At 49.6% G+C, this 20501-nt stretch overlaps 1 protein-coding gene across 8 annotated transcripts; it reads right to left on the reverse strand.

The window, feature by feature from the left end:
* Nucleotides 1–1436: 1436 nt before the first annotated feature.
* Nucleotides 1437–20388, reverse strand: GP6 (glycoprotein VI platelet). 8 transcript variants are annotated; one of them, XM_077981928.1, is made up of 9 exons: nt 19310–20388; nt 14227–14259; nt 13857–14114; nt 9968–10252; nt 7917–7972; nt 6931; nt 5786–5845; nt 3131–3181; nt 1437–2609 (listed from the first exon to the last, which is right to left on the reverse strand). In XM_077981928.1, exons 1-9 carry the CDS (start codon nt 19341–19343, stop codon nt 2374–2376), a joined length of 1014 nt encoding a protein of 337 aa, XP_077838054.1. In that variant the 5' UTR covers nt 19344–20388; the 3' UTR covers nt 1437–2373. The 8 variants fall into 8 exon arrangements, with proteins under 8 accessions (XP_077838054.1, XP_028698653.2, XP_077838049.1 ...); XM_028842820.2 differs by lacking the exons at nt 6931; nt 7917–7972; XM_077981923.1 differs by lacking the exons at nt 6931; nt 7917–7972 and having other exon boundaries at nt 3127–3181.
* Between the last annotated feature and the right edge of the window lie 113 nt (nt 20389–20501).

The raw sequence follows: 20501 nt of genomic DNA on the forward strand, positions 1-20501 counted from the left end.
CCAGCTAATTTTTTGTATTTTTTGTATATGAGACGAGGTTTCACCATGTTGCCCAGGCTGGTCTTGAACTCTTAGGCTCCAGCGATCCTGCCTCATTCTCTCAGAGTGCTGGGAGTGAGCCCACTCTGAGCCCACACTTACAGGTGTGAGCCACTCTGCCTAGGCTATACCTGTCTTTTAAAAATCTACTTAGTTTACTTGACCTCTGTAATTATTTTTCATCTGTCTTCTGATAGCATCTCAGTATGATTTTCCACTATGTTAAGACAAATAATTGACCCATTCTTTTTTTTTTTTTTTTTTTTTTTTTGAGACGGAGTCTCGCTCTGTTACCCAGGCTGGAGTGCAGTGGCCGGATCTCAGCTCACTGCAAGCTCCGCCTCCCGGGTTTACGCCATTCTCCAGCCTCAGCCTCCCGAGTAGCTGGGACTACAGGCGCCCGCCACCTCGCCCGGCTAGTTTTTTTTTTTTTTTTTTTTTTTGTATTTCTTAATAGAGACGGGGTTTTACCGTGTTAGCCAGGATGGTCTCGATCTCCTGACCTCGTGATCCGCCCGTCTCGGCCTCCCAAAGTGCTGGGATTACAGGCTTGAGCCACCGCGCCCGGCCAATTGACCCATTCTTACATTTGGAGGTTTCTCTGAGCACACTTCCCGTTCCCCCTTCACCCAAGCTGTGTGCTCACCAGCCCTGATTCACAGCCGTCGTCCTGGAGCTTCTTTCTGCCATCCTTCTGTCTTTTCCCAAGTGACCCACCCACCTCAACCTCCCAAAGTGCTGGGATTACAGGCATGAACCATCGTGGCCATTCTTTTCCTTTTTTAAAAAAAAATTTTTTTTTTTTTTTTTTTTTTTTTTTTTTTTTTTTTTTTTGAGACGGAGTCTTGCTCAGTCACCCAGGCTGGAGTGCGGTGGTGCGATCTCAGCTCACTGCAAGCTCCGCCTCCCAGGTTTATGCCATTCTCCTGCCTCAGCCTCCCGAGTAAGTAGCTAGGACTACAGACACCCGCCACCTCGCCTGGCTAGTTTTTTGTATTTTTCAGTAGAGACGGGGTTTCCCGTGTTAGCCAAGATGGTCTTGATCTCCTGACCTCGTGATCCGCCTGTCTCAGCCTCCCAAAGTGCTGGGATTACAGGCTTGAGCCACTGCGCCCGGCCATTCTTTTCCTTTTTTAAAAAAATTTTTATCTTCTTTAAGTAGAGATGGGATCTCACTATGTTGCCCAGGCTGGTCTTGAACTCCTGGGCTCAAGTGATCCTCCTGCCTTGGCCTCCCAAAGTGCTAGGATTACAGACATGATCCACTGCACCCGACCCAGTGGTACAGTTTTACACACATTAGATGGTCAAGAAATGCCTAATGCGATAATAAGTATAGAACTTTACTTTGAGAAGACCTAACATTTCCTTCAGAAAGTAAATATGAGAGGGGTAGAGATGGTGCATTATCTTATTTTATTTTTATTATTTTAAAAATGTATACATAATTGTACATATTTATGGGGTAGACAGCAATATTTCAATACATGTGTACAATGTGTTTTGATCAAATCAGGGTAATTAGCATATTCATCACTTTGTTTTTTTGAGACATGGTCGGGCTTTGTCACCCGGGCTGGAGTGCAGTGGTGTGATCTCAGCTCACTGCAACCTCTGCCTCCCAGGCTCAAGCCGTTCTCCCACCTCTGCCCCCTGAGGTGCTGGGAGAATAGGGATGCACCACCACACCTGGCTAATGTTTGTTGTTTTGGTAGAGATGGGGTTTCACCATGTTGCACAGGCCGATGTTGTTTTCTGATGTGAAGGGAAGAGGGCAACGTGCTAGTTTTATACTAAGGAAAACGAATGACGTACCCAAACTGCCTGCACGGCCCGTTCTGAGAGACGAAAGGAGATTTGTTAGACTGCAGTGGAAGATGGAGTGAGGGTGAGAGTTTCTGGGGGGACACGAGACAAGAGCACAGACGGCCAAGGGGAAGCACGGGAGGTTCTGCACAGAGGAGGGAACAGCGTCAGCCCTGAGAGCTGGGAACGTTAGAGGTCCGTGTGGAGCCCGTATTAGAGAAGCTTGAAGAAAGAGGACGGTATGTGGTCCAGCCAGGGTACCGGGTCATCCACAGTGTGCAGGGAGGAGGATGGGGTCTCCACAGATTCCTTCCATCCCAAACGGAGGTGCCCTCAGACAGAGAGCCAGACAGACAGACACCGGCTGAACGGCTCCTTGATGGAACACCAGGAGGAGGCAGCATGGCCTCCTTTCCACCCTGTAGCCTCTGCCCTCCTGCTCCCATGCTCCACACACGCCACAGTCTTTGAGTCGCCTCCCATGCCATGATCTGTCCCTTGGATACGACCATGCCTGGGGTTCAGTGGTCATGAACATAACCCGCGGCTGTGAACGTCCGGTCGGCCTCCATCCTGATCCCCGTGTGATTTCCGGGTCGGCGGGAGGGGCGGGAGCGGCCTCTGCACAGCCCTGACCCTGTGCCGCAAGCGCTTCCTCCGGCTGTGCCAGTCCTCTGCCAGAAACCCTGCCAGGAGTATTAGGATCACAGCCCCGAGGCATATGCGGACCAGGTTGCCCTTGGTGTAGTACTGGCGGGTGGGACCTGGAGGAATGAGGACAGGCAGGAGCGGGTGGAAAAGCCCACCTCCAGGACCCTCTCCAAGCCACATCCTGGGCTTCTCAGAGAGCCTGTTATTCTCCACTAGCTGGGGTGCCATTCTCTTTCCTGGAGGGTTCGTCCCCTCCCGAGTAGGTGTCAGGGCCAGATGCCCCCAGTTCTCTAAGTAGCATCTCTCCCTCGTGTGCTCTCACAACGCTCTGAGACAACTAACTCCGCCCCAGACACCGATGCCGCCTCCTTGCCTGATGTATTGCAAAAGGGAAGACAGTTATAAGGGGTGGGGAAGAGATGGCATCTCTCTTTCTCTGACCCTTTTTAAAATCTCAACCTTCCCGCCTGGTCTTAATGCGCAATTCTGAACCCCATACGCTGATATTCTGCCTTCACTCTACACACTGGAACCCAAGAGCTGAGAGCTGCAGCCCCTGTGTAGACAAAGGACTTGGCTTCGGGTGAAGAGATGGGTGAGAAGGAAGGGGGTCTGGAGAGGACGACTTACTCACCAGCTGGAGAGCCTGGCTCCTTTGGACTGGCGGTGATACTCCTAGAAGTCTCTGGGAACAAAAAAAAGGCTAAGTGTGAAATGAAACCATATTCCCTTTCCCATCACCGTGCCTACTCCGAACACACACACGTGGGGAGGTCGAATTCCACAGCATTTAAGAAGCGCGTGGGCCGGGCACGGTGCCTCATGCCTGTAATCCCAACACTTTGGGAGGCTGAGGTGGGAGGCTGGCTTGAGTCCAGGCATTGAAGACCTACCTCAGCAACATGGAAAAACCCTATCTCTACAAAAAATACAAAAATTAGCCAGGCGTGGTGGCACGTGCCAGTAATCCCAGCTACTCAGTGGGGGCTGAGGCAGGAAGATCACCTGAGCCCTGGGAGGTCGAGGCTGCAGTGAGCCAGGATTGCACCACTGCACTCTAGCCTGGGAAACAGAGCAAGACCCTGTCCAAAAATAAAAGCGTGAACTATAGAGTCAGGCTGTCCTCCAGATTTGAACCCCAACTCTATCACCTGTTAGATGTGAGTTATCTGGCAAGTGACTTAGCATCTGTAAGCCGGTTTCCCCATGTGTCCAATAAAATTAACGAGATCCCTCATAGGTTGATGTGAAAGTCAAGATAATAATAACGGTAGTAATATAAAGCACGGTGCTTGACATACGGGCACTTCATACGTGCCAGTTCTCTTATTTCTCGAGTTTCTCCTGAGACTGGCCAGGTACTCAGCCATGTGCTGGGCCATGGGAACCCACATATTAATAAGACATTGTCAGGCCAGGCATGGCACTGGCTGAACGCCTGTAATCCCAGCACTTTGGGAGGCCGAGGCAGGCGGATCACCTGAGGTCAAGAAATGGAGACCATCCTGGCCAACAAGGTGAAACCCCGTCTCTACTAAAAATACGAAAATTAGCTGGGCGTGGTGACGGGCGCCTGCAGTCCCAGCTACTCAGGAGTCGGAGGTTGCAGTGAGCTGAAGTCACAGATCCCAGAGTGAGCAGAGTGAGACTCCGTCTCAAAACAACAACAACAAAAACATAAGACATTGTCCATCTGCGGTTCTCAGACTATTGGAGGAGACAGAGAAGTAAAGCAATTTTTTTTTTTTCATATGGAGTCTCACTCTGTTGCCCAGGCTGGAGTGATCTCAGCTCACTGCAACCTCCAACTCCTGGGTTCAAGCGATTCTCCTGCCTCAGCCTTGCAAGTAGCCGGAATTACAGGTGCCCGCCACCACGCCCGGCTAATTTTTGTATTTTCAGTAGAGACAGGGTTTCACCCTGTTGGCCACACTGGTCCCCTGACCTCAGGTGATCCACCCGCCTTGGCCTCCCAAAGTGCGGGGATGACAGCAAAGCGATAATTTTAATACACTGTGAAAATTGCTGTAATAGACAGCCCACAAGACACTGAGCGAGAGCAGAGGAAGCCACCAATCCAGCCTGGACGGCCAAGGCTTTCGTGAGGAATTGAGGCCATGGGGAAATGGAAGAAAAGGCAGAGCAAGTAGATTGGATGCAGAGTCAGGAGAGGTTAGGAAACCTCCCGAAGAGATTCAAGTGACTGTGCGGGGCTGAGAACAGCGTGGGAATGAATGGAAGGTACGCAGACAAGATTGGAGGGATCAACAGTGGCTGGATATCTACGCTCATGGAATAGCAAGCTGACGAATTGGAACTGCATCCTGAGGGTGACTGGGAGGTTCTGAACTGAAGATAGAGAAGGACCCCATCACAGGGTTAGAACTCTCTGGGATATGCCGGGCGCAGTGGCTCACGCCTGTAATCCCAGCACTTTGGGAGGCCAAGACGGGTGGATCCCAAGGTCAGGAGTTCAAGACCAGCCTGGCCAAGATGCTGAAACCCCGTCTCTACTAAAAATACAAAAATTAGCCAGGCGTGGTGGCGGGCACCTGTAATCTCAGCTACTTGGAGGCTGGGGCAGGAGAATCGCTTGAACCCGGGCAGCAGAGGTTACAGCGAGCCGAGATCTCGCCCCTGCACTACAGCCTGGGTGACAGAGCAAGACTCTACCTCTAAAAAATAAAAATAGAACTCTCGGATCAGGTACCTCATGAAAGCAAGAGTCCCGTGGGCCCAATGGAGATACCTCACCTATTAGGGAATCCGTGAAGGTGTTTAGTCTGGAAGGAAATGGGGATTTTCCAGGAAAGGCAAGGGGAAAGAGACTGAGGAAAGCGTATCTGCAGAGGCCTGGAGTGGTTAGAAGATGTTCTAGGTCCAGGCGCCTACAGTCTGTGTGTCCGAGTGCGGGCTCTACCTACGGTCTGTGCGTCCGAGCGCGGGCTCTGCCTGGACACAGCGGGGAGCAAGATTAAATACTCGGATCACAGCCAAGTCCAAAGGCCTAGGACTTTATCCTGGGAACAGTGCGTAGGGATAGCTGGCGGTATTCCCACCACAGCCTTGGCCCCGCCGTCTTTGAAATGGCCCCAATACCCAAAATGCTCCTCCTCCTGAACCCCAGAGCTCCCCTCTGTGCCCATGCTCTATCCTCACACCGAGGACTTTCCTGGGAAGAGACAGACAGTTCCGTGAAGCGATTAAAAGCCTATAGGCTTAGATAGTGGAAGAGAGAGCTCCGTCCTCACACTCCTTTCTGCTGAGCATGAAATGCCTGGTGACTCACCAGTTGTGAAGACTTTGTTTGTGAGTGAGACGGTCAGTTCAGTGGTGGCTTCTGAGAATTCTAAGAATTATAAGAAAGCAAAACAATGTGAGGTCTTCCCCGTGGTTCCCTATATCCTCTAGATACCTCCATTCCTCTTCTGAGATGTCTAGGCTCCCTGAAACCCCTTTCTCTGACACACACAGCGCAGACGCTGAATACAGACAGATTTAAAAGGTGTAAGACTTATCTTCCATCGCCGGCTGAGTAAGAAGCAGATCTGTTCATCAGTTGCTGGGCACTTGGGTTTTTTCCACGTTTTGCTATTGTGAATATTGCTGCTGTGAACATTCACATACAAGTTTTTGTGTGATCATAAGTTTTCTGTTCTCTTGGGCACACACCCAGGTGTGATTGAATCACTGGGTCATAGAGTAACTCTGTTTTACTTTTTACTTTTTGAAAAACTACCAGACTGTTTTTCTTTCTTTTCTTTTCTTTTTTTTCTTTTTCTTTTTTTTTTTTTTTTGAGACGGAGTCTCGTTCTGTTGCCCAGGCTGGAGTGCAATGGCGCGATCTCAGCTCACTGCAAGCTCCGCCTCCCGGGTTCACGCGATTCTCCTGCCTCAGCCTCCTGAGTAGCTGGGATTACAGGCGCCCGCCACCATGCCCGGCCAACTTTTTTTTTGTACTTTAGTAGAGATTGGGTTTCACCATGTCGGCCAGGATGGTCTCGATCTCCTGACCTTGTGATCCACCCTCCTCAGCCTCTCAAAGTGCTGGGATGACAGGCTGCGCCTGGCCACAGACTGTTTTTCAAGGCAGCTGCACCATTTTATATTCCCACCAGCAATACAGGAAAGTTCTTCCAAATCCTCACCAATACTTCCTGTCCGTTTGTTTTATTTTAACAATCACAGCCATCCTAGTTGGCATGGTCCATTTTATGGTATGTGGATTATATCTCAGTTTGAAGAAGAATAAGTGGATCCACATCTTCACGAGCTCATGTTAGGAAGAATGAGCTCGTGTTAGCCTCAGAAGAAGAATGAGCTTGTGTTAGCTGGGCGCGGTGGCTCAGCCTATAATCCCAGCACTTTGGGAGGCCGAGGCAGGTGGATCACAAGGTCAGGAGATCGAGACCATCCTGGCTAACACGGTGAAACCCTGTCTCTATTAAAAATACAAAAAATTAGCCGGGCATGGTGGCAGGTGCCTGTAGTCCCAGCTACTTGGGAGGCTGAGGCAGAATGGCGTGAACCCAAGAGGCGCAGTTTGCGGTGAGCCAAGATCGCACCACTGCACTCCAGCCTGGGCGACAGAGTGAGACTTTGTCTCGAAAAAAAAAGAATGAGCTTGTGTTAGCCTCAGAACATGGGATCTCCACCTTCCTACTTAGGCCGTTTTCTTAACCAGGGACCTCCTGTGGCCACCAAAATGTTTCCTGAACTGCCTCGGCTGATAAATATGAAGCTCTTGTGGTGGTGGGTACCATCCTGGGAGTCTTTTTATGGTGGACCTAGCTCGGCAAAACCTAGTTTATGCTCAGCTCTCTGTGGCATAATGAGAGTGTGGGTATTATTTGGTCTTTGTTACTTCTCTTCCTGTGAGATGCATTAATAAGCCTTGTTTCTTTTTTTTTTAAATTAAAATTTATAAGTTACAGGATCCATGTGCAGGAGGTGCAGGTTTGTTACACAGGTAAACGTGTGGTTTGCTGCACCCATCAACCATCACCTAGGTATTAAACCCCACATGCGTTAGCTATTTTCCCTGATCCTCTCCCTCCCCCGACTCCCCCCTACAGGCCCCAGTGTGTGTTGTTCCCCTCCCTGTGTCCATGTGTTCTCATTGTTCAGCTCCCACTTACAAGTGAGAAAGTGTGGTGTTTGCTTTTCTGTTCTTGCGTTAGTTTGCTGAGGATAATGGCTTCCAGCTCCATCCATGTCCCTGCAAAGGACATGACCTCATTCCTTTTTATGGCTGCATAATATTCCATGCTGTGTATGTACCATATTTTCTTTATGCAGTCTGTCATTGATGGCATTTGGGTAGATTCCATGGCTTTGCTATTGTGAATAGTGCTGCAGTGAACATATGTGTGCATGTTATCTTTATAATACAATGATTTATATGCCTTTGGATATATAACCAGTAATGGGTTTGCTGGGTCAAATGGTATTTCTGACCGGGTGCAGTGGCTCACACCTGTAATCCCAGCACTCTGGGAGGCCGAGGTGGGCAGATCACCTGAGGTCAGGAGTTCAAGACCAGCCTGGCCAAGGTGGTGAAACCCGTCTCTATCAAAAATACAAAAATTAGCCAGGCATTGTGGCACGCACCCGTAGTCCCACCTACTTGGGAGGCTGAGGCAGGAGAATCACTTGAACCTGGGAGGCAGAGGTTGCCGTGAGCCAAGATCACACCACTGCACTCCAGCCTGGGCGATGCAGTAAGACTCTATCTCAAAAAAAAATAAAAGAAAAAAAAAGAAGGCTTAGCCAGGCGTGGTGGCTCACACCTGTAATCCCAGCACTTTGCCGAGGCAGGCGGATCACCTGAGGCCAAGAGTTCAAGACCAGCCTGGCCAACATGGTGAAACCCCATATCTACAAAAATACAAACATTAGCTGGGCATGATGGCAGGTGCCTGTAATCCCAGCTACTCAGGAGGCTGAGGCAGCAGAATCGCTTAAACCCGGGAAGTGCAGGTTGCAGTGAGCCGAGATCACACCACTGCACTCCAGTCTGGGTGACAGAGCGAGACTCTCAAAAAAAAAAAAAAAAAAAAAAAAAAAAAAAAGGCAGCATTTGTAAAGCACACCTGGCACATTCTGGGATACTTAACAAGGAAATGCATGCAACTCCTGTCCGTCCTTTTTGAACCTCAGTTCTATTTCTTCTTCTGGATTCTTGTGTCCTACCCCTCACTGTGACCCTGGGGGCAAAACAGACTTTTTCTACCAAAAAACTAAATGATGTATTTTGTTTGATTTAATATGACGTTGTTAAGTGTACTGACCAGTGGCATTGGGTATGTTCACATTGTGGTACAATATGTTGACCTCTAGAAGCTATTTTTCTTGCAAAAGTGAAACTCTATGCCCATTAAACACTAATTCCTGCTCTCCCCTCTTTCTGGCCCTTAACAACCACCGTTGTACTTTGTGTTTCTATAATTTTGACATTAGATACCTCCTTTGAGTAGAATCATAATAGTAGTTGTCCTTTTATGACTGACTTATTTTACTTAGCATAATGTTCTCAAGGTATATCCATGTTGTAGTATATGTCAGAATTTCCTTCTTTTTTAAGGCTGCGTAATATTCCATTGCATGTATATAACCACATTGTTATATACATGTGGTATGTGTATAACCACATATATATGAGGTATGCTGCTCTCTTTTGAAAGAAACTCCCTTTAAGAATGGTAGCCAGGCCGGGCGCGGTGGCTCAAGCCTGTAATCCCAGCACTTTGGGAGGCCGAGACGGGCGGATCACGAGGTCAGGAGATCAACACCATCCTGGCTAACAAGGTGAAACCCCATCTCAACTAAAAAATACAAAAAATAACTAGCCGGGCGAGGTGGCGGGCGCCTGTAGTCCCAGCTACTCGGGAGGCTGAGGCAGGAGAATGGCGTAAACCCGGGAGGCGGAGCTTGCAGTGAGCTGAGATCCGGCCACTGCATCCCAGCCTGGGCGACAGAGCGAGACTCCCTCTCAAAAAAAAAAAAAAAAAAAAAAAGAATGGTAGCCAAGGCTGGCATGGTGGTTCACGCCTGTAATCCCAGCACTTTGGGAGGCTGAGGCAGGCAGATCATGAGGTCAGGAGTTCGAGACCAGCCTGACCCACAGAGTGAAACCCTGTCTCTACTAAAAATACAAAAATTAGCCGGGCATGGTGGCATGCACCTGTAATCCCAGCTACTCGGGAGGCTGAGGCAGGAGAATCGCTTGAACCCGGGAGGCGGAGGTTGCAGTGAGCTGAGATCGCCCCATAGCACTCCAGCCTGGGTGACAGAGTGAGACTTCATCAAAAAAAAAAAGAAAGAAAGAAAAGAAACCTCCATCCTCCCAGATGCCTGCAACCCAGGGCTTCCTGCCCTCCCACGTCCTCCCTACCTATGGCCCTTCCCCTCGGAATGGCCCTCAGGACCTACAAAGGCTGAGGAACAAAGGTTTGGTCTGCACCACCCCTACCTGTGACCATGAGCTCCAGGGGGTCGCTGGGAGCCGACCACAGGTATGGGTCCCCGCTGGAGAAGCTGTAGCACCGGTAGGTTCCGCTGTGGGCAGCGGTCACCGTGATGATGGGGAAACTAGCCCGGTACCATCTCTCGGGATTCTTGTAGGGCGCAGGGTCCCCTTCCTTGTACAGAGCAAATTGGTCAAAGCCATACCGGGTCTGACACTGTAGGGTCACGTCCCCTCCTGAGGACACCGCCGGGCCGGGCTGGGCTGAGAGCGAGGGCTTGGCAAAAACGCCTGGGAGAAAAGGAAAGTCTGATGTTAAAGGCAGCAGCCAGCATCTCAGCTCAGACTGGGGAGGTGCCCACACCTGCCTGAGAGCTGGGGAGCTTTCTGGCTGTATCCCTCCCAGGGCTGTATCCCTCCCAGACAGCACACTCCCCCACCCAAGCTCACAGAGAGGCCAAGCACCAAGTGGTTGAGGAAGCGAGGCTGTGTGCCCACATCCTAGTGCCTGGGTGCGAATCCTGGTTCTGCCTTTAAGTGGCCCCGGAGACAAATCTCCTCTGTATCTGAGCCTCACTGCCTTGTTCTGCTAAAATGGGGATGATCGAACGAGACAGTACACAGTAAGCATTTAGCAGAGTGCCTGTTGCCTAGCAAGCGCTTGAAATGAGATGGGAGTACGTAAACAGCTTAAGCTTATACCATGCCGTAAGCTTGCATTGCCACATACAATCGTTACGTTGGAAACGTGGCTGACGGTGCCAGCTCTGGGTGCCTTCCGAACTCATGACGCACATCAGTTCAGTGAATCCTCAGAGACCTGTGGAGTCCTCACTCTTAACGTCCCTATTTTATAAATGAAACTAAGGCACATGGCGTTAATTTGTCCAACCCTAGGTAACAAGACAGCAGTGCGTACTTGAAATTTGCTAAGAGGGTAGATTATAAGTGTTCTCACACTCAAAAGAACAGTTAACTGTGCGAGGTGATGTATGTTAATTAGCTTGCTCGTGGTAACTGTCTCACAGTGGATACGTACATCAAAACATGTACGCCTTGGATATGTTCCATTTTTGTTTTTCAATTATAACTCAACAAACCTGGAAAATTTTTAATTTAAAAATAAATAAATAACTTGTCCAAGATCATAAGGGGCGGAGCTGAAATTTGCACTCACAGAGTTTGATTCTAGGGTCTCCACTCCTCAGCACGAACCTACACTACTCTGATGTGAGGGTATTGTCGCAGTCCGGTGTGGTGATGCATGCCTGCACCCAGGAGTCAGTAGACAAAGGTTGAGGCCAGGTGCGGCGGCTCACACCGGTCATCCCAGCACTTTGGGAGGCCAATGTGGGAGGATTGCTTGAGCCTAGGAAGTCGAGGCTACAGTGAGCCATGATCACTGTACTCCAGCCTGGGTGACAGAGTGAGACCTTGTCTCAAAAAAAAGACAAAGAGAGAAACCAAAAGAAAGGAAGTAAGGAAGAGAAAAATATAAACTGCCTGATAATTATGGCATTCACTCAACAAGAAGAAAAAAGAGAGGAAGGAAGGGAGAGAGGGAGGAAGAGAGGGTGGAAGGAAGGAAGGATATAAGCTGCCTGATAATCGTAACATTCACTCAGCAAATTTTCTCTTAAGCAACTATTAAGTGTCTCTCTGTATTCTTTTTTTGTTGTTTTGTTTTGTTTGGTTCTGTTTTGTTTTGTTTCGCTCTGTCGCCCAGGCTGGGGTGCAATGGCATGATCTCGGCTCACTGCAATCTCCGCCTCCCAGGTTGAAGCCATTCTTCTGCCTCAGCCTAGAGAGTAGCTGGGATTACAGGCACTCGCCATCATGCCCAGCTAATTTTTGTATTTTGTAGAGTTTCACCGTGTTGGCCAGTCTGGTCTTGAACCTCTGACCTCAGGTGATCCACCTGCCTTGGCCTCCCAAAGTGCTGGGATTACAGGCATGAACCACCCGCTCCCAGCCCTGTATTCTAACAAAAAAAAAAAAAAAAAAAAAAATCCCATCAGGAATTAAAAATAGACAACCATCACCAAGGTAAAAATAAAGGTATACTTGACATACCAGATAGTGAGGAGGACCATTTTGACTAGGGTGGTGGGGTAAATACTTAATAAAAGATGGCATTTGAGTCTGACCCCAAAAGAAGTAATGAGGCGGCCAGGCTGGTCCATCCTAGCAGCAGAGAGGAGTGAGGGAGGAAAGAGGGGAGGTAGGCAGAATTTACAACGCGGAATAGACCACAGTGCAGCGGGCCAGGAATTAGGGTGGCATGAGTGAGGCACTCTCCTGGGATGTAAAATGTAATTATTCCCAAACAATTAACATATTTGAAAAAATGTTTGCAAATTTGAAGAGTAGGTCATTAAAACTCACATTATTCTATTTGAATACTTATTCCCGTGAAAGAAAGATTTATTATGATTTTTTTTTTTTTTTGAGACGGAGTCTCGCTCTGTCGCCCAGGCTGGAGTGCAGTGGCGCTATCTCGGCTCATAGCAACCTCCACCTCCCGGGTTCACGCCATTCTCCTGCCTCAGCCTCCTGAGTAGCTGGGACTACAGGTGCCCGCCACCGCGTCCGGCTAATTTTTTTGTATTTTTAGTAGAGACAGGGTTTCACTGTGTTAGCCAGGATGGTCTCCATCTCTTGGCCTTGTGATCCGCCCACCTCGGCCTCCCAAAGTGCTGGGATTACAGGTGTGAGCCACCGCGTCTGGCCTATGGTTAGTTTTTTGTTTGTTTGTTTGTTGATACAGGATCTTACTCTGTCACCCAAGCTGGAGTGCAGAGGCACGATCACAGCTCTCTGCAGCCTCAGCCTCCCTGGCTCAAGTGGTCCTCCTGCCTCAGCCTCCCAAAGTGCTGGGATTACAGGTGTGAGCCACTGGGACCAGTGCTATGTTTATTTTTTAGTTGTAACAAATGTAAGATGTTAACATGAGGGGATCCTGGGTGAAATATTTTCATTAATATTATCTTTGCAACTTTTCTGTCAGTCTAAAAATGATTCCAAAACCAAGTTTTTAATTAAAAAGAATCCTGAGCCAAGCATGGTGGCCTGTGACTGTAGTCCCTGCTACTCATGAGGCTGAGGCAGGAGGATTGCTTAAGGCAAGGAGTTCCAGGCTGCCGTGAGCTATGATTGCTCCTGTGAACAGCCACTGCACTCCAGCCTGGACCACATAGCAAGAGCCCATCTCTAATTTTTTTAAGTGCATTAAAACACAGATAAAGGAGTGCCTGTCTTTCGTTTTGGCACAGGCACTGCCTGATTCTGCCTTTATGTGAAATTCTGATTTTTTTTTTCATCGTGGATGGTTTGCGATTTCTTTTGATTTTTTAAAAAATTGCATTAAAATGTTATTCACACCCAGATGCAGTGGCTCAGGCCTGTAAACCCAACACTTTGGGAGGCCAAAGTGGAAGGATTGCTTGAGCCCAGGAGTTTGAGACCAGTCTAAGCAACATAGCGAGACCCTCTCTCTCTCTTTTATTTTAATGCCTTTTGTGAAAACTGTCAAGAGACCCCATCTCCACAAAAAAAATTAAAAATGAGCTGGGCATGGTGGTGTACACCTGTAGTCCCAGCTACTCGGAGGGCTGAGGCAGGAGAATCACTTGAACTTAGGAGGTGGAGGCTGCAGTGAGCCAAGATCGCACCACCGCACTCCAGCGTGGGTGACGCAGCAAGGCCCTGTGTCCAAAAAACAAAACAAAATATTATTCACATTGATCCATAAATGTTGTGGCACCACCACCCGCTAGGCCAGTGCCTGGTTTGCCTCGCCCTAATTCCGGCCCTAATCCCTGCTCTCAGTGTCCCCCATGTTTGTGCCCTGAACGGAGGACCAGGCAGTCCCAGGCTCCGATCCCCCTTCCTTTACCGGTGGCAACGAGCTCCAGCTGGTCGCTGGGCGGGGACCAGAGGCTTCCGTTCTGGTAGGAGCAGCGGTAGCGTCCGGCCAGATGTCTCTTCATGGCCGGGATGAAGAGGACCGCCTGATCCTGGTACCTGCTGGAACTCAGCTTCTCCAGGCGGTACAGGTCCACGCCCGGAGGCCCCTGGCACCGGAGGGTCACTGGCTTCTCCAGGGGCACCAGGGAGCTGGGCAGAGCCTGGAGGGAGGGCTTAGGCAGCGGTCCTGGAAGAGGAGCAGGGCTGGGTCAGCCTCCCCGCAGACGCCGCCTGGGCCCCGCTGCCCTGGCACGCTGGCGGATCCCGCAGGAGGGAAGGGGTCTGGGGGAAGGACTCACCTCTCTGCGCTGGCACATGCCCCAGACACAGCCCTGAGGAAAGAAGAAAGGGACCAGATGCCAGGACGCGCTCGTATGGACATTCCCGCCTGCTGGGCGCGGTGATAAGACATTTGCACGCATATGCTTTATTCTGTCCTAATTATTTATTTATTCAGAAGATACATGTGCATGTAATTTAAGTGAGAGAAGCCAGTCAGAAAAAGCCACATAGTCTATGAGGTCGTTTACATGAAATATCCAGAATAGGTAAATCTATAGAAGGAGGAGAAGAAAACAGATCCACGGCTGGGGGAGGGGGGAGAGGAGGGCGAGACGTGGCGGCGGAACCGGCGTGGGGTTCCCTCGGAGGGTGCCGAAATGTCTTGGAGTTAGATAGAGGTGATGGTTGCACAGCATTGAATGTACCAAATGCCAGCTATAGCAGACTTTTCTATGTATTTTACCACAATGACAACTATTTTAAGGCCAGGCATGGTGGCTCACACTGTAATCCCAGCACTTTGGGAGGCCAAGGAGGGCAGATCATCTCAGGTCAGGAGTTGGAGAACAGCCTGGCCAACATAGTGAGACCTCATTTCTACCAAAAAAAAAAAAAAAAGTTAGTCAGGCATGGTGGTATGTGCCTGTGGTCCAAGCTACTTGGGGTGGCTGAGGTTGGGAGGATGCCTTGAGCCCAGGATTCCTGGTCGAGCCTGCAGTGAGCCGAGATGGTGCCCACTGCGCTCCAGCCTGGACAGCGTTGTGAGACCCCCATCTCAAAAAATAGATCTTTTGAAAGTCAAGCAGAGATTCCTTGACCCACCCTGTCCAGCTCCTGCCACTGTCCCCGCCCCGCATACATTTTTTACTATTTCTGTTGTTCCTTCTGGCATTTTTATATCTTCATCGTTCTAGGAAAAAGTACGCATGCTGCTATCTGTGGATTCCTTCGTGTTAGACATTTGCCCGTTGACTTCCTCAGTGGATGTGAGGAATGGGACCTCAGATATTGCTGTCCCTTCGTTTCCTCCCTTCGGTCTCCAATATGAAATAATATCCAAGGGCATTCCAATAGTACGCAATTGTATTAGACAAGTATTGTAAATACTATTGCATATTGTATATTGTTGTATTTTATTGTATATGTAATACATGCAGTAAAACCCCACACTAATAGGATGCGTTGGGCTCCAGGGATGGAGCAGGATGGAGCCCCAGTGTGTAAGTCAGGTCATCTCAGCGTGTACTGGCCATGGGTTTCACAGTATTTACAACGTTTGGTTGAATCGATATTCCGTGATTACATGGTAGGATGTAATATATATGATAATATATCGTTTCAAGTAGCCTGAAGGAGGATGGTGAAGGTTTCCAACACAGAGAAAGGATGCATGTTTGAGAACATGGGTGTGCTGCTTACCCTGATCTGATCGCTATATGTATGTATACATGTGTGTATATGCATGTATATATGCATATAAATACATATATATAAGTGATCCCCTCCTGGGATTGCTTGAGCCCAGGAGGTCAAGGCTGCCGTGAGGTAAGATTGCACCACTGGCCAGGCGCGGTGGCTCACGCCTATAATCCCAGCACTTTGGGAGGCCAAGGTGGGCAGATCACAAGGTCAGGAGTTCGAGACCAGCCTGGTCAACATGGTGAAACAACATCTGTACTAGAAATATAAAAAATTAGCTGGGCATGGTGGCACGTACCTATAATCCCAGCTACTTGGGAGGCTGAGTCACGAGAATTGCTTGAACCCAGGAGGTGGAGGTTGCAGTGAGCTGAGATCGCACCACTGCATTCCAGCCTGGGCAACACAGCAAGACTCCATCTCGAGAAAAAAAAAATTGAGATTGCACCACTGCACTCAAGACTGGGCAACAGAGCAAGACCCTGTTTCAGTAAAATAAGAAGAAGAGAAAAAAAAAGGTACTAATTATCTGAAATTCAAATTTAACCAGGCATCCAGTGTTTTATAACAACATATTGCACACTCGCATATCACTGAGAGTAGGTTTTAAAGTTCTCACTGGCCAGGCGCAGTGGCTCACACCTGTAATCCCAGCATTTTGGGAAGCCAAGGCGGGTGGATCACCTGAAGTCAGGAGTTCAAGACCAGCCTGACCAACATGGGAAACCCTGTCTCTAGTAAAAGTACAAAAATAAGCTGGGCGTAGTGGTAGGAGCCTGTAATCCCAGCTACTCAGGAGGCTGAGGCAGGAGAATCACTTGAACCTGGGAGATGGAGGTTGCGGTGAGCTGACATCACACCACTGCACTCCAGCCTGGGCGACAGAGTGAGACTCTGTGTCAAAAAATAAGTAAAAATAAATGAGTGTGGAATACTACTCAGCCATTAAAAGGAACAAAATAATGTCCTTTGGCCAGGCACAGTGGCTCACACCTGTAATGCCAGCACTCTGGGAGGCCGAGGCGGGTGGATCATGAGGTCAAGAGATCAAGACCATCCTGGCTAACACGGTGAAACCCGTCTCTACTAAAAATACAAAAATTAGCCGGGCGAGGTGGCTGATGCCTGTAGTCCCAGCTACTCGGGAGGCTGAGGCAGGAGAATTGCTTGAACCCGGGAGGAGGAGGTTGCAGTGAGCCAAGATCACGCTGCTGTACTCCAGTCTCGGCAACAGCGAGATTCCAGCTCAAAAAAAAAAATGTCTTGCAGCAACTTGGATGTAGCTGGAGGCATTATTCTAAGTAAAGTAACACAGGAGTGGAAAACAAAAATCTGTATGTTCTCACTTACAAGTGAGAGCTAAGCTGTGGGTATGCAAAGGCATACAGGGTGATGTAATGGACTTCAGAGACTCAGAAGAGAAGGGCAGAAGGTGGGTAGGGATGAAAAACTACACATTAGGTACAAGGTATACTACTCAAGTGACAGGGGCACTAAAATCTCAGAATTCATCACTATATAGTTCATCCATGTAACCAACAACCACTTGTATCCCAAAAGCAATTGAAGCAAAAATTAAGCCAGATGCAGTAACCTGTACAGGTCAAACCTGTAACCCCAACACTTTGGGAGGCCGAGGTAGGTGGATCGCTTGAACCCAAGAGTTCGAGACCAGCCTGGGCAGCATAGCGAGACCCCATAACTACAAAAATTACAAAAATGAGCCAGGCATGATGGTGTGCAACTATAGTTCCAGCTACTCAGGAGGCTGATGGGAAAGGATTGGTTGAGCCTGGGAGGTTGAGGCTAGAGTGAGCCATGATCATGCCACTGCACTCCAGCCTGGGTGACAGAAGTGAGGCCCTGTCTCAAGTAAAATTAAATAAATAAAAGTTAAAACAGGCCGGATGCGGTGGCTCACGCCTGTAACCCCAGCACTTTGGGAGGCCGAGGCGGGTAGATCACCTGAAGTCAGGAGTTCAAGTCCAGCCTGGTCAACATGGTGAAACCCCGTCTCTACTAAAAATATAAAAATTAGCCGGACCTGGCGGTGGATGCCTGTAATCCCAGCTACTTCGGAGGCTGAAGCAGGAGAATCACTTGGACCCAGGAGGCAGAGTTTGCAGTGAGCCAAGATCGTGCCACTGCACTCCAGCCTAAGCAACCAACAGAGTGAGACTCCATCTCAAAAAAAAAAAAAAAAGTTAAAGAATACATCCGTGGATGGATAATGAATGAGAGGTTGTTTATATTCACAGTTAACCCTCTCATCTCCAGTAACACAACCATCTCCTTCCTGCTTAGCCTTTTGGAGATGCTGTCCCTTTAGTGGTCAAATTCTCCTGAAGAAATCAGGAAATATGCATTCGACATGCCCAGCACAAGTGAAGAGCAGGCAGTGGAAATGCATTCGACCTGCCACCCATCGGTCAGGAGACTCTTATTTACTCCACTGCTGTAGGGGATACTGACAAATTAAATCCATAACCTAGTCCAGATATCATCAAGTCCACAATTTTTGTTTGTTTGTTTTTTTGAGATGGAGTTTTGCTCTTGTTGCCCAGGCCGGAGTGTAATGGCGTGATCTCGGCTCACTGCAACCTCCGCCTCCCGGATTCAAGCGATTCTCCTGCCTCAGCCTCCAGAGTAGCTGGGATTACAGGCATGCGCCACCACGCCCAGATAATTTTGTATTTTTCAGTAGAGATGGGGTTTCTCCATGTTGGTCAGGCTGGTCTCCAACTCCCAACCTCAGGTGATCCGTCCGCCTCGGTCTCCCAAAGTGCGTGAGCCACGGCACTCAGCGGTTTTTTGAGACGGAGTCTCTCTCTGTTGCCCAGGCTGGAGTGCAATGCCTGACCTCAGCTCACTGCAACTTCTGCCTCCCGGTTTCAAGCAATTCTCCCACCTCAGCCTCTTGAGTAGCTGGGATTACAGGCACCCCCCCGTCATGCCCGGCTAATTTTTGTAGAGACGGGGTTTCGCCATGTTGGCCAGGCTGGTCTTGAACTCCTGACCTCAGGTGATCCACCCACCTTGGCCTCCCAAAGTTGAGATTACAGGCATGAGCCACTGTGCCTGGCCCACAGTTTTTTTTTTTTTTTTTTTTTTTTTTGAGACGGAGTCTCGCTCTGTCGCCCAGCCCAGGCTGGAGTGCAGTGGCGCGATCTCGGCTCACTGCAAGCTCCGCCTCCCGGGTTCACGCCATTCTCCTGCCTCAACCTCCCGAGTAGCTGGGACTACAGGCGCCCACAACCGCGCCCGGCTAATTTTTTGTATTTTTAGTAGAGACGGGGTTTCACCGTGGTCTCGATCTCCTGACCTTGTGATCCGTCCGCCTCGGCCTCCCAAAGTGCTGGGATTACAGGCGTGAGCCACCGCGCCCGGCCTTAAGCCCACAGTTATTTAAAAAGGGGCAACTGTAGTGTCGTAGGACAAAGTTGTGACCAATGCTAGGACACCTCTGTTCATTTCCTGACCCAGCCACGAATACACTGGAATAACTCAGGCAAAATACACCACCTCGCTGGCCCTCCGCTTCCCCACCCAACCAATGAAGGGGCTCTCATAGGTCCCTTTTTGTCCTGAAATTCATCACCGATGCAAATTTCTTAAAAAATCCTTTGTCTGGCAGTCTAGGCCTGTCTTTCAGCACTTCCCAGATCGACCCTCAGGACTCACCGAGACAGAAGAGGGTGGTCGGGGATGGAGACATGGTTCCTCAGCCCTGTCCTGGGTTCTGTGGCCAGGGAGGGAAGTGGTGGGAGCCTGGGCACGGGCTCAGGATGTGATGAGAATGAAGAATGCTCTCCTCCCTTCCTCCGCCAGCCCCGGCCTTTCCTAATTGAGACTCATCGAGCCGTAGCCGGCTCCCCAGGACAGTGACTTGCACACAAGCTCCAAGGAGCCGCGCTTATCTCCTCTGGCCAGCCTGGCGTTGCACCATTCGTCCGCCTGCTGGGGCCTGGCCTGTGTTCCCGTGCTCCCATAAACTCCCTGATGTCGCTAGGAAAATACTCATCAAAACCACAGTGAGATATGACTTCACAACTTCTGGGATGGCTATAATTTTTTTTTTTTTTTTCCAGACAGAGTCTCGCTCTTTTTGCCCAGGCTGGAGTGCAGTGGCGCCATCTCGGCCCACTACAACCTCCACCTCCTGGGTTCAAGTGATTCTCCAGCCTCAGCCTCCCAAGTGGCTGGGGTTATAGGTGTGCACCACCACGCCGGGCTAATTTTTGTTGTTGTTTTTTTTTTTTTTTTTTTTTTTGAGAAGGAGTCTGGCTCTGTCGCCCGGGCTGGAGTGCAGTGGCCGGATCTCAGCTCACTGCAAGCTCTGCCTTCCGGGTTTACGCCATTCTCCTGCGTCAGCCTCCCGAGTAGCTGGGAACACAGACGCCCGCCACCTCGCCCGGCTAGTTTTTTGTATTTTTTAATAGAGACGGGGTTTCACCGTGTTAGCCAGGATGGTCTCGATCTCCTGACCTCGTGATCCACCCGTCTCGGCCTCCCAAAGTGCTGGGATTACAGGCTTGAGCCACCGCGCCCGGCAATTTTTGTATTTTTAGTAGAGCTGGGGTTTCACCACATTGGCCAGGCTGGTCTTGAACTCCGAACTTCAGGTGATCCACCCACATTGGCCTCCCAAAGGGCTGGGATTACAGGCATGAGCCACTGCGCCCGACCAGCTATAATTTTTTTTAATGGAAAACAGCAAACGTTGGTGAGTATGCAGAGAAGTTGGACTGCGCGTGCCTTGCTGGCGGGGACATAACATGGTGCCACTGCTGTGGTGTGGAAAACAGTTTTAGCAGCTCCTCCAAAAGTTAAACGTGGGATTGCCGTAAAATCCAGCAATTCCACTTCTGCGTAT

This window comes from Macaca mulatta, chromosome 19, assembly GCF_049350105.2.
Source record: "Macaca mulatta isolate MMU2019108-1 chromosome 19, T2T-MMU8v2.0, whole genome shotgun sequence".
Classification (NCBI taxonomy): domain Eukaryota; kingdom Metazoa; phylum Chordata; class Mammalia; order Primates; family Cercopithecidae; genus Macaca; species Macaca mulatta.